The 14,231-nt window shown below is 46.5% G+C and overlaps 1 protein-coding gene across 2 annotated transcripts in view; it reads left to right on the top strand.

The window, feature by feature from the left end:
* Nucleotides 1–7,203, top strand: part of PDE8A (phosphodiesterase 8A) — a 163,210-nt gene extending 156,007 nt beyond the window's left edge. For both annotated transcript variants that reach the window (XM_035132259.2, XM_035132258.2), the window contains exons 19-22: nt 307–439; nt 4,060–4,227; nt 5,209–5,338; nt 5,544–7,203. In XM_035132259.2, coding sequence (XP_034988150.2) covers nt 307–439; nt 4,060–4,227; nt 5,209–5,338; nt 5,544–5,650 — 538 coding nt within the window. In that variant the 3' untranslated portion in view covers nt 5,651–7,203. The remainder of the gene's footprint in view (nt 1–306; nt 440–4,059; nt 4,228–5,208; nt 5,339–5,543) is intronic.
* Nucleotides 7,204–14,231: the final 7,028 nt, after the last annotated feature.

Genomic DNA, 14,231 nt, shown 5'->3' on the forward strand with positions numbered 1-14,231 from the left:
GTGACAACATGTTATGGAAATAAAAATTGGCCACAACTTTATTAAACCTTTCAGATATACTCTGGAGCCGACCACATGTTTGTTGCTGGCTCTGCCTCCTATTTATGCAACTGGCCCCGCCTCCACTCAGCACTGATAGGCTAACTGGGGTTTGCCAGGAACCCCCAATGACTAGCGCAGGGAGGCGGGCTAGCCCAACCAGCTGGTGAGTCCCACGTGGCTCGAGGTGCTGCGCACAGTCCCGCAAAGGGCGCCCGCAAAAGGATGTGTGAGCACTCATTTCCCACACGTCCCTTCTTTACACAGGAATGAATACCGAACCCTCCGGCAGGCCATTATCGACATGGTCCTAGCCACAGAAATGACCAAGCACTTTGAGCACGTCAACAAGTTTGTCAACAGCATCAACAAGCCGCTGGCAGCGCTCGAAGAGAACGGGGTAAGAGGCTCTCCGGGGAAGGCAAGGAGACGCGAAAGTAATAAAATGTTAATTTATTACTTAATTTGGGAGTTAATTGGCCTGCAAATTTCACGCTGCTTCGTGAAATGGCATCTAAGCAAATCCTTTCTCCTATACATCTTTCAGATTTTCCCTATTTCTAGCCAAAGAGCCAGTGTATTATTATTATTATTATTATTATTATTATTATTATTATTATGCAAAGCAAATGTTGTTTTTTAAGAGAGAGAGAAAGCAGGTATGTGGTAGTTTCCAGGGGACTTTACCGCATCCTAGAATGAAGGTGGTTTGCGCCCCACTCAAAACCATGCCCCCGGGGCTATGCCCCCACCATTGCTTCGCCCCTGTCCCATCCTTCTTGGCATAAGAGCAAAAGGACACTGCCGCTGAACAGCATCCTGGAAGTAGGTTTGTGAATGGCCCTTATCTAAATGGCCATCTATTAGCTTGTGGAAAGCTAGCCTGTTGGTAAGAACAGATCATTTCCCTAAGAAAGAAGAGGCTGCTGGGTGGCCCATCTGGTCTGACATCCTCTCCTCCCAGTGGTCAAGCAGATGCCTAAGATGCACAACTTGAGTGCAACGGCGTTTCCTCTCCTTGAGATTCCCAACAACTGGAATTCAAAGGCATACTCTGCCAGTGGAGATGGAATATAGCCATTGTGGTTAGTAGGTAAAGGTAAAGGACCCCTGGACGGTTAAGTCCAGTCAAAGACGGCTATGGGGTTGTGGCGTTCATCTCGCCTTCAGGCCGAGGGAGCTGGCGTTTGTCCACAGACAGCTTTCCGGGTCATGTGGCCAGCATGACTAATCCGCTTCTGGTGCAACGGGACACCGTGACGGAAGCCAGAGCGCAGGGAAACGCCGTTTACCTTCCTGCCACAGTGCTACCTATTTATCTACTTGCACTGCTGTGCTTTCGAACTGCTAGGTTGGCAGGAGCAACGGGAGCTCAGCCTGTCTCGGGGATTCAAACCATCGATCTTTTGATTGGCAACCCCAAAAGGCTCAGTGGTTTAGACCACAGCGCCACGGCGGCGATGGCCTTATTCTTCCATGAGTCTGCCTAACCCTCTTTTAAAGCCATCCAAGTCGGTGGCTACCAGTAATTCCATCGTTTTAACTATGCACCCTATAAAGAAGTGCTTTATTTTATCTGTCCGGAATCTTCCAACATTAGCTTCAGTGGATGTCCCTGAGTTTTAGTGTCATGGGAGAGGGGGAAAAACTTCTCTTCCTCCAGGGCCGTGAATAATTTTTGCACACTTCCATCATGTTGCCTCTTACTTGTCTTTTAGAGAGAGCTGCAAGTTTCACCTTTCCTCCATATATAAAATGTTTGTTTGTTTATTTGTTTTTTGCATGCACACATTTTAAAAGGGTAAGGGTACAAAGCAGCCGTTGGATAAGGGCAAATAAATCACATTTGCTGCTGGATTTTTCATGCCTTTTTTATTTTTTAAAAAAGGTCTTATTTTCTTTTCTGTACCACATTCTCTTATAAGTGCAGTTTTAGGCCTCTCCTCGCTTTGCAGTTGCAACTGGCCTGCCCTTTTCATTTATTCACACCTCCATCTGTCTCCCTTTGAAAGTGGCTGAGAGGAACGGTTTCAGGATTTTGAGAGCAGAGATTTGGCATCTCCCAACAAGTAACTTGCCAGTTCCGACGGGTTGGTTTTGTTGTGGTTTGACAACCCACACACACAAACACTGTGCAACCCCCCCCCAAAGGAAAGCAATTTCTCCTTGCAGTTAAAAAGGAAATCTATGCTGCTGAAGGACGAGAAAGCTGGAAACTGAGGTCCCCGTCTGCTCTGCTCGTCCTTTAATGTGTTTACTTTTACATTGTGGGTTGAAGGCTTCCTCCGAGTCTGCTGCCCTTTGTACACAACTGTGCAGGAGGTGGCTGTTTTTAGCTTCTTCACAAAGGGCTCCTTTGAGCTTCCCTTGAAATCTTTCCATTCATTCAGCGAAAAGTTGGATCAGGCCCAAGTATTTTGAAGTCAGCGCAACGAGAACTGAAGCCCCAGTTCCTTTGGTCATCTCAGCAGTTGGTCCTTGATGAACAATGGGGTCCCATTGAAGTGCCATTCGGAAACTTGATCAAATGGCAATGCCACACAGAGGGCCAGACTCTGGACTCCAGGCTGAGTGGCTGGGCTCTTCCATGCGAGATCAAAGCCTTTTTCGGTGTCTAAATTGACCAAAACCAGCTGCTTTTCCTAATTCCATACTGATTGGCTCCAACTGAAATCACACTTTCCCCCCCATAAGCTTGCATGGATAACAGTAGGGGTTTCCTTTAACCATTCGAATTTAGAGGGGAGGGAAAATATGGGAAAGTAGTTAACGAATGAAGTTTGGATGATCGGGGGGGAGGGTAGATGTTTGACAGTGATTGACATAACTCTCAACATATGTTTTTACTTTTCTAATGTTTCAGATAGTTGTTTTCTACTGACTATTTTATTATGTAAGCCACTTTGAGTTTTATTACAATCAAAGGACGCAGGTGGCGCTGTGGTCTAAAGCACTGAGCCTCTTGGGCTTAGTGGTCAGAAGGTTGGCAGTTCAAATTCCCACAACGGGGTGAGCTCCCATTGCTCTGCCCCAGCTCCTGCCAACCTAGCAGTTTGAAAGCACACCAGTGCAAGTAGATAAATAGGTACTGCTGCAGCGGGAAGGTAAATGGTGTTTCCATGCGCTCTGGTTTCTGTCACGATGTCCCGCTGCACCAGAAGTGGTTTAGTCCTACTGGCCACATGACACGGAAAGCTGTCTGTGGACAAACGCTGGGTCCCTCGGCCTGAAAGTGAGATGAACGCCGCAACCCCATAGTCGCCTTTGACTGGACTTAACTGTCCAGGGGTCCTTTACCTTTACTGTACCTTTTTACCTTTATTACAATCAAGCAGTATATCAAGCTTGTGAAATAAATAAATTAAAACTAATAATAATAGGTTATTTATATGCCACCCAGATGTGGGTGGCGCTGTGGGTTAAACCACTGAGCCTAGGGCTTGCTGATCAGAAGGTCGGCAGTTCGAATCCCCGCGACAGGGTGAGCTCCCGTTGCTCGGTCCCAGAGTTCGGAAGCACGTCAAAGTGCAAATAGATAAAAAGGTACCGCTACAGCGGGAAGGTAAATGGTGTTTCCGTGCGCTACTCTGGTTCGCCAGAAGTGGCTTTGTCATGCTGGCTACATGACCTGAAAACTGTACACCGGCTCCCTCGGCCAATAATGCGAGATAAGCACCGCAACCCCAGAGTCGGTCATGACTGGACCTAATGATCAGGGGTCCCTTTACCTTTACCTATATGCCACCCATCAGACTGGGTGACCCCAGCCACTCTGGGTGGCATCCAACAAATTAAAACACAATACATCAAAAATTAAAAACTTGAGCCTACTGTTCATTGCAGGTTGCTGTCCCATGTGTGTGAAAGTATGTTCATGCATCCGAAGCAGACTCTAATCCTTTAAAGCCACTATGAATCTGTTCATGTTTAAGGTTCCCACAAGATTCTTTGTTTATACGTGATGCCTTTGAAGTTCCTGCACAGATGCTGATGGTACCTTTTTGTCAACTTTTCGATAAGGGTGCAAACGGAGATAGCGATTCCATCAAAACCGTCCTCACGTCTCCCGAAAACCGGATCCTGATCAAACGCATGCTAATTAAGTGTGCTGATGTTTCCAATCCCTGTCGGCCCCTGGAACAGTGTGTCGAGTGGGCAGGCCGCATCTCTGAGGAATATTTTGCACAGGTGGGTGAGATCCGGCCAGCTGGAGAAATTTCAGCTGAGAAAGAGAGAGGGGAAGAGAGAGAGAGAGAGAGAGAGAGAGAGAGAGAGAGAGAGAGAGAGAGAGTTCAACAGTGCTTAGTTTGTTGTTAGTTTGTTAATGTCAATATCGTTTTGTGGATTATGAGTGCTGTAATGCTTTGTGAATTTTATAATAACTTTATATCACGGCTTTTCTTGTGGCTGTGCTGTTTAGTCTAAGTCGTACCTCAGTTTAAGTACGCTTTGGTTTGAGTACTTTCAGTTTAAGTACTCCACGGACCCATCTGGAACGGATTAATCCACTTTCCATTACTTTCAATGGGAAAGTTCCCTTCAGGTTAAGTACGCTTCAGGTTAAGTACAGACTTCCGGAACCAATTGTGTACTTAAACCGAGGTACCACTGTATTTTTAAGTTGTTTGGTTAATAGTGTTTTATAGAAGGTGGTTGTTTTATGGATGATTTGTTAATTGTTTTATATAATTTGTGTTGCAATTGTGATGTTCTACTCTATTATTTATTGCATGAAAACCTCTTTGTGACACGTGTGAGTGGAAAGTGGTATAGAAATTGAATGAATGAATGAAGAATACATGATTTTCCTAGGAGGACAAGGGTATGTGGAGGTGGGTGTGTCTTTCTCCCCCTTCATTTCTGACCCTAGCTCAGTATAATATCCTCCTTGTTCTGAAATCGACCCCAAATGAAAGCAGTCAACCTATGTGTGCTCTCAGACCAGGTCACAACCACAACCCATCTTAAGATTCTGCAACTTTCTAAGATTATACAATAATCTTGATTTTTCATATGCTTCGGTATACTGCTTCTGGTGCTGATTTTTTTAGCCAAGAGAACATCTTAAAAATGCTCAAATAAATAAATAATAAAAAGTTGAGAGCTCATTAACAATAATAGACAAAACAGTTATAACAATGGGTTTCTTTGGGGGGGGGTGTTTTTCAGACAGATGACGAGAAAAGGCAAGGATTGCCTGTTGTGATGCCTGTTTTTGACCGGAATACTTGTAGCATCCCCAAATCTCAAATATCCTTCATTGATTATTTCATCACCGACATGTTTGACGCTTGGGATGGTAAGTAACCTCTTATCCTATTGACAGCTGCTCATTAGGCAATCCAGAATATTGTTAAGATTTGCTTAGAATAACAAGACTGTGTTGAATTAATTGAACCTAAAGAGCAGGCCTCTAGCACGCAATGTTCAGAGCCATTGGACACCTTCCCCCATCTGTCTTATTCCGCAGGAACGTAAGCACTTTTGTTTCCTTTCTTCTCCAGCCTTTGCAGACCTTCCAAATCTGATGCAGCATCTAGACAACAACTTCAAATACTGGAAGGGGCTGGATGACAGGAAGCTACGGACCCTCCGACCGCCCCCCGAATAGCAACCGGGCCTCTTGGTGGTGTGAACATTGCCCATCTGGAGGCGTCCCTACAAACTTGCATTTTCAGATTAGTTTTGGTCTCTTCAGTATTACAGCAAGGCCTTCCTGTACACAGCTTTGGAGAACTTGGGCGTTCTAAGAATGTCTTGAGGTCAGCAGTGGACTCTTGGCAACCTCCCACCTAGGGGACTCTGTGTTGAGTGAGCCTTTCAAGTTGAATTACACTGGACTGCTGCGATGCCTGTACTGAAGAGGGTTTGAAAGCGAACCTTTTTTTTGGTTTTGTCTCATTTTGGGCATTCTCTACATGCCAGATTTCCAAAGCTTGAAGATAGCCTCCTCCTTATAAAAGAGACAATTTTAACACATTAATTGGATCTACAAATGAAGGCAGACATCTCCACCGGTGGTGATGTCTCAACAGTTATGAGGATAGTTTTTAATGAGCACTTAAAGGAGGAGGGGGAAACCCAGTTGCATTGAACATTATTTGACATGCAAACCCTTTATGAAGGATTTTTTTGGGGGGGTCTTCTGAGAAATGGACATAGCTCTATTTTTTCACATCGCAGAAGGCGCAATCATTCACTTCTGAGCACTACTGAGAGCCAGGTCTCTTTAAAATGAATTTAGTAGCAAATGTAAACAAACGAACCCACCCGACCTGCAAATCTTTTGAAGCTGATCGTTAGACATCTTTGATTAAAATATGTTTTATTTATTTTGTTAGATGTTCAATATTTTCTATGAATTTATAAAGACTTTAAAAGCCAAAGCCAACTTTAGATGCATTACAGATTTACATGATTCATACTCGTTACGCATTTTATTTTCATAATGCAAAACGCCGTACAATGAGGATACATTTTTATTGCACTGTAAGGATAGGTGTGTATGTTGAAATATTGTTCAGTTTTATGTTAATTAAAATAAGTTTTTATCAAAGGTCTCATTGGAGAGCCGTCAAGCAAAATGAAAAATTCTCTCTGCATGCCTGGAGAGTCCCTCTTAAGTGGGACGTAGTTCTGCTCAGAGAAAAATAGAAAAGGCTGCAGAGCTATGTGTGTATCAGAGTTGGTGAATCGTGGACCAGGATCACAGATTGGAGAAAGCAAAGAGAGACCACCGCACTGGAGAGGGGTTCAGATAAATGCCTGTGAGGCATGGGTGGAGCACGGTGGGTGCAGTGGGTGCCGTTCTCCCTGGGTGTCACCTCCGAAGGGGGTGACAAAATGCTTTGCTGCACTCTGCGTCTGTGAGAGATGCTGTGGCTTTGGCGCACGCAGGCTTCCCGCTGCAAAAACAGTCCGCCCGCCGGCTCCCCCTCAGCTGTAGGGCGGCAGGCAGACTTGTTGCAAGGCACGGGATCTCTGCAAAAAGAAGCACAACAACAACAACAACAACTCCAGCTCCCCCCAAAAAGCTCAACAACTCTCCCAGTACGTTTCCGAGCACAATTCAATGTGTTGGTGCTGACCTTCAAAGCCCTAAACGGCCTCAGTCCAGTATACCTGAAGGAGCATCTCCAGCCCCATTGTTCAGCCGGGACTACAGGGAACCAGGCAGAGGGCCTTCTCGGTAGTGGCGCCCTCCCATCAGAGGTCAGAGAGATAAACAACTACCTGACATTTAGAAAATACCTAAAGGCAGCCCTGTTTAGGGAAGTTTTTAATCTGTGATATTTGATGTATTTTAATGTTTGTTGGAAGCCGCCCAGAGTGGCAGGGAAAGCCCAGCCAGATGGGCGGGGTATAAATAATAAATTTTATTATTATTATGGCTCCACCCAAAAGCATGAAATAAAGTCAAACCATTCTTGCAGGCAAAAAATAAAAAATTCAATGGGTTGGGGGGGGGGGGGTGACAAGAAATTTTCCACACCGGGTACCACCTGTCCTTGCAAGTTGGGCAGGCCTGTCGAGCGCAATCCCACAACCATCAAAGCCTTTTGAAATTTGCAGCACCTTGAAATTTGCAATGCAGTTTTCCACCCATGTAACGTGTACAAATATCAAATATGCATGTAGCGAAGTAAAGTGTGCACAAAATAACACACATATTAACGTACAAAACCACATTGTATATTGGGGGAAGTGCTTTGCAAAATTGTGCACATTACTTCTAACCGACTTAGCTTCTCCACACAAAGCTGTTTAGATAATAATAATAATAATAATAATAATAATAATAATAATAATAATAATAATAATATTTATACCCCGCCCATCTGGCTGGGTTTTCCCAGCCACTTTGGGCAGCTTACAACAGAATATTAAAATACAATAATCTATTAAACATTAAAAGCTTCCCTAAACAGGGCTGCCTTCAGACGTCTTCCAAAAGTCTGGTAGTTGTTTTTCTCTTTGACATCTGGTGGGAGGGCGTTCCACAGGGTGGGTGCCACTACCGAGAAGGCCCTCTGCCTGGTTCCCTGCAACTTGGCTTCTCGCAGCGAGGGAACCACCAGAAGGCCCTCAGTACTGGACCTCAGTGTCCGGGCAGAACGATGGGGGTGGAGACGTTCCTTCAGGTATACTGGACCGAGGCCATTACAGCCCCTTATTCCTCTTCCCCGTTATCCTGCCAGTTCATGACGCCAGGTAAATGGAGGAGGGGATGGCAAATACCTTTTGCGGGAGACCAGGACTGCAAAATTTGCCATCAATACCTTCAGAGGTATCCAAATTCATAGTGAATAGATGATAGATTTTCCAAACTGTATAGTAGATATGGTTTCAATCCGCCATAACTTTTCCTGTCCCAAGTTTCATTTGAGAAGAATAGAACGGTCATCCCGGTCCACTCAGCACAATTCTCCATACTTTGGGTGCCTCTGGTGCAGGGAAAAGGTTCCCAGGTGGAATGTGCTTTAATATGTTTTTTTTTTCCACCCACTGTGCTGGAGAAGAAAACTAAAATAGCGATTAAAAAAATGTTTTAATTCCCTGGTGGTTTGTAAACTTTCCATCCCTTTGACATTTGGAGGAAGCATTCTGGAAGACAGCAGAAGAAGTATGTTTAAACATATATCTTGCAAAGTGTCGGAACATCTTAGCCTATTCCTCTGAAACATTTTCTTTTATTTATTTTTATGCCGTTGCATAGACCTCTGAAATTAAATCCTTTCTTGGGGGGGGGCTTTAAAATACACCACGGAGATGCTTGTTTCTTTGTTCTCAAAATGTCAAAGTGTCTTCTGACCCAGCCTGACTTTTTGCTAATGTTTGTTTATTCTTAATCTCCATTCTTGGGTAAAAAATATACAGGAAATGCAGCTAGTTTACGTCAAGGCGCCCATTGTGGTGAGAAAGTCAAAAACTTCTCATCTCTCTAGAAGTTAATGTATATTAATAGCACCCAAATGCAAAGGAAGATCTGGGTTTTATGGATACCCAAACAAAAAGAATTTTTAAAAATATATATATTTCCATTCCTCATTATTTCCCGTCCCCCCACTGCTATATTTTAGTTTGGGAGATGCTAAAACAGATTTTAACCAATTTATCGGTTAGATTAATCAAATGTTGCACCTTTAAATTGAGTTTTTTTAAAATTAAATATTCTGATTATACAGTCATACCTCGGGTTGTGAAAGTGATCTGTGCGGGAGGCACGTTCGCAAACCACAGCGTTCGCAACCCGCAGTGCTGCGTCTGCACACGCGTTTGATGCAATTCAGCGCTTCTGCGCATGTGCGTGACGTCATTTTGTGCTTCTGCGCATGCATGAGCGCCACAACCCAGAAGTAACCCGTTCTGATACTTCCAGATTCGGTGCAGAGTGCAACCCGCAAATGCACAACCCGCAACGTTTGCAACCCAAGGTATGACTGTACAATCCACAGGTTGGTTTTTTAATGGATATATAAAAATCTAACTTTTGATCTAACCTTTTAAATTGGTCAACACAAGTTCCCATGAGAGCAACTTCCTCTCTGGAAACTAAACCACCTGGTGGAAGCTGCCCAGAGTAGCTGGGGCAACCCAGGCAGATGGGCAAGGTACAAATAATAATAAATAATAATAATAATAATAATAATAATTTTTATTGTTGTTGTAGTGCAGTTCTCCAGCAAAGTAATGGGCACAAACATGCATCGACTAGGGTAAAGTATGCGTTAAAGCATGGGTGAAATCAACAGGCAAAACTGCATTACATTAAGGAAAACGACTTTGCAACAAAAAAGTGTTTATTATTATAATCACAATATTATAATAATTTATTATTTATACCCCAACCATCTGGCCGGGTTCCCCCAGCCACTCTGGGCAGCTTCCAACAAAATATTAAAATACAGAAATCCATCAAACATTAAAAGCTTCCCTAAACAGGGCTGCCTTGAGATGCCTTCTAAAGGTCTGGTAATTGTTATTCTCTTTGACCTCTGGTGGGAGGGCATTCCACAGGGTGGGTGCCACTACCGAGAAGGCCCTCTGCCTGGTTCCCTGTAACTTGGCTTCTTGTAGCGAGGGAACCGCCAGAAGGCCCTCGGCGCTGGATCTCGGTGTCCGGGCAGAACGATGGGGGAGGAGACGCTCCTTCAGGTATACTGGACCGAGGCCGTTTAGGGCTTTAAAGGTCAGCACCAACACTTTGAATTGTGCTCGGAAACATACTGGGAGCCAATGTAGGTCTTTCAAGACCAGTGCTATGTGGTCTCGGCGGCTGCTCCCAGTCACCAGTCTAGCTGCCGCATTCTGGGTTAGTTGTAGTTTCCGGGTCACCTTCAAAGGTAGCCCCACGTAGAGCGCATTGCAGTAGTCCAAGTGATAGATAACTAGAGCATGCACCACTCTGGCGAGACCGTCCGCAGGCAGGTAGGGTCTCAGCCTGCGTACCAGATGGAGCTGATAAACAGCTGCCCTGGACACAGAAATGACCTGCGCCTCCATGGACAGCTGTGAGTCCAGAATGACTCCCAGGCTGTGCACCTGGTCCTTCAGGGGCACAGTTACCCCATTCAGGACCAGGGAGTCCTCCACACCTGCCCGCCTCCTGTCCCCCACAAACAGTACTTCTGTCTTGTCGGGATTCAACCTCAATCTGTTAGCTGCCATCCATCCTTCACCTGCCTCCAAGCACTCACATAGGACCTTCACCGCCTTCACTGGTTCTGATTTGAAAGAGAGGTAGAGCTGGGTATCACCCACATACTGATGAACACCCAGCCCAAACCCCCTGATGATCTCTCCCAGCGACTGCTTGTAGATGTTAAAACGCATGGGGGAGAGGACAGAACCCTGAGGCACAAAGAAATCACAAACTCATGTGGGTATGAGGACTGAACTTAAGACTGGAAAAATAAAAAAGGGGAGACAAACTGAAATTGACACATTTTCCCATCCCAAAGCGAGGGTCAGTTCCCAGAAGCTAAGGGCCCACAGGCCCCCTTTAACCTGGAAAAAGCAGAGTGTGCAAACTGGGCATTCCTGAGCTCTGTCTCAGACTTTCCTGGACTGTGCGCAGTGTGAGACTAAAGCCCCAAGAAAACTAGAAACTGCATGACCTCCTCGTCTTCTTGATCTGCCCCTGGAGACAGTGAGGTGGCTATATAAAGCTTGCAAATGATTTGTTTTCCAGGCAATGTGACATCATTTCCCTGAGCAAATTAATCTGTTAGAGCCTTTTTGTGACATATGAGCTCATTTGGGCGACAGAATGAAATGATCCTGTCATTTCTACATTAGCCAAATGATTACTTGCTGATCGCCCCGCTCCCAACATCAAAAAGTATGAGATGGGATTGAAAAACATGGAGAAGAACAAGCAGTCCAGGCTTGTAGTGGTAGGTTGTGTGTGTCATTGGAGAGGTGGCTGGTATTTTAATATCGAAGGGTCGAAATTTTATTTCTTTGTACAAATCCCTAAGGGGCTTAGTTTGTCCACAGACAGCTTTCCAGGTCATGTGGCCAGCAGGACTAAACCGCTTCTGGTGCAACACAACACTGTGACAGAAGCCAGAGCATACGGAAACGCCGTTTACCTTCCCACCACAGTGGTACCTATTTATTTACTTGCACAGGCATGCTTTCGAACTGCTAGGTGGGCAGGAGCTGGGACAGAGCAATGGGAGCTCACTCCGTGGCAGGGATTTGAACCGCCAACCTTCCGATCAGCAAGGACCAAGAGTCTCAGTGGTTTAGACCGCATCGCCACCCAAAGACATCCTGCAAGGCAGTGGATGTTTAGGATCAGACAGGGAGGAAGGAGGGGAAACACAAACTCAGAAGCCAGGTGTTTAGGTAGCCTGGGGATATTTAATGAGCAACTTTTAACTTACGCTTATAATGAATGCAGAGTTGATTCAGATGAGAAATGCAGACACTCCTTGTAAAAGTGTGTTAAGTGGGAAGCACTGTACCACAAGGAGAATTCACCCTGACATTGTGGTCGCAGAGATTGATATCTTGGAGAGCTACTGTCAATGCAGGCAGCCCTGAGCCTAAATACAGTGGTGCCTCGCTAGAAGAAATTAATTCGTTCCAGGACTCAATTCGTCCTACGAAAATTTCGTATAGCGAGGCACCGTTTCCCATAGGAATGCATTAAAAGTCAATTGATGCGTTCCTATGGGCTCCGGGGGAACTGGTGGCAGTGGCGGCGCTTGCTCTCTTGGCTCGGGGAAGGCAGGCAGGCGCTTCCCCGAGCCAAGAGAGCAAGCGCCGCTGCTGCCAACGACAGAGCCGGATCGGACGAAGCTTAAGAAGCTTCGTCGGATCCGGCTCTGTCGGGAGGGGTGGGGGAAAGGCGAAGGAACGTTCCTGCGCCTTTCCCCCACCGCCGCCAAACCAGTGCCAGAGCCAAAGTGTGGCGCTGCGGCCGGGGGCTTTTCGCAGTTTGCCTCCCCCTTGGCTCGGGGAAGGCAAATGGCAAAAAGCCCCCCGCAGCACCTGCCTCCCCGACACTGAACGCAACTTCGGAGATCCGAAGTTGCGCTCTGTGCCGGGGGTGCAGGGAGAGAGGCGGTGGGGGGGAAACACCTTCTCCCGCCACCGCCTCCCGCCTGCCTCCCCCGACACTCGGCTTTCTCAGGGAACGCAAGCGGGCGGGCTAGGTGTCCCCCGCTTGCGTTCCCTGAGAAAGCCATGCGCTTTCTCGGCGAAGACAAGCGGGCGGGCTAGGTGTCCCCTGCTTGCCTTCGCTGAGAAAGCCGGGTGCCGGAAGCCTCCGAAACTGCACCCCATGCCGGCTTTGCGCTGCGACTTTCTCAGGGAAAGCAAGCGGGCGGGCTAGGTGTCCCCCGCTTGCATTCCCTGAGAAGGCACCCGGCTTTCTCAGCGAAGGCAAGCGGGGGACACCTAGCCCGCCCGCTTGTCTTCGCCGAGAAAGCGCACGGCTTTCTCAGGGAACGCATGCGGGGGACATCTTGCGTCCCCTGAGAAAGCCGAGTGTCGGGGGAGGCAGGCGGGAGGCGGCGGGGTTTTTTCGCCGTTTGCCTCCCCCTTGGGGGAACGCAAGCGGCGAAAACCCCCGCTGTTAACTGCCTTTGGCTGGGGTCTGGTGGCGATAGCGGCAAGAAGGGGTCCTCCCCTTCTTGCCGCTGTCGTCAGGTCAGACCCCAAGCAGTTCCTCCACTTCTCCCCCCCTTCTTCCCGCGCTACAGCCCTTTGTGTTCCGCTGGTCTCTGCCGGTTGCCCCTCACTGGCAGAGACCAGCGGAACACAAAGGGGAACGAACTGCAGCTGCCAGAAGAAGGCAAAGGAAGATCAGCTGAGAGGCGGTGACAGCTGTCAGCGCTTCTCAGCTGGTCTTCCTTTGCCTTCTTCCTGCGCTGCAGCTCGTTCCCCTTTGCTAGACGAATGCCCCTTTAGGTTTTGCAATCGGAGGTTTTTATGGCCACACTTCGCAAGATGAAGTGGTGGCCATAAAAAAACCTCATCGTCTTGCGAGGCAACCTCCGATCGCAAAACCTATTCGTATAGCGGAAAATTCGTCTTACAGGGCATTCGTCTAGCGAGGCACCACTGTAGATGATAGTGATTTAAATTTGTATACTGCCCTCCATCCGTAGATCTCAAGGCAGTTCACAACATAAAAATGCAATATAAAAATTACAAAATAAGAACAATAGCAAACCAATAAACTCGCTTCCCACAACACATTTAAAAGGGGAAACCCAGCCAGATGGGTGGGGTATAAATAATAAAGGGCAGGATGCTAGACTAGATGGGTCATTGGCCTGATCCAGGAATGCTCTTTTTATGTTCCTAAAGGCTCACAATGTTTGCCTGTGAGTTCCTATCTCTCTGCCTGTGAAATAAAGGCACATTCCCTCCACACCACAGAGTAGAACTTTTGCAAGAACTTTTGTGTGAGTGGGAAAGTGTATCACAAAAAGGACTTGGAAAGCCCAGGGAATTGGAGGCTGTGAGTTGTGAGTTGGAGAGCATCTTCAAACAAATATGATATAATCCCAGCTGATTCATCATCTTGGATAGGTGGGAGAAAGCAGGAGAGCAAAGAGGAATACAGTCCAAACTAAACTGTTTGATTTTTTTTTTACTTTGAACCACATCTGAGTCCAAGCCTCAGCTAATTAAACATTAGCTCAGTAAACATTGACAGTGTGGGGTGTATTCAT

This window comes from Zootoca vivipara, chromosome 14 (genome assembly GCF_963506605.1).
Source record: "Zootoca vivipara chromosome 14, rZooViv1.1, whole genome shotgun sequence".
NCBI lineage: Eukaryota > Metazoa > Chordata > Lepidosauria > Squamata > Lacertidae > Zootoca > Zootoca vivipara.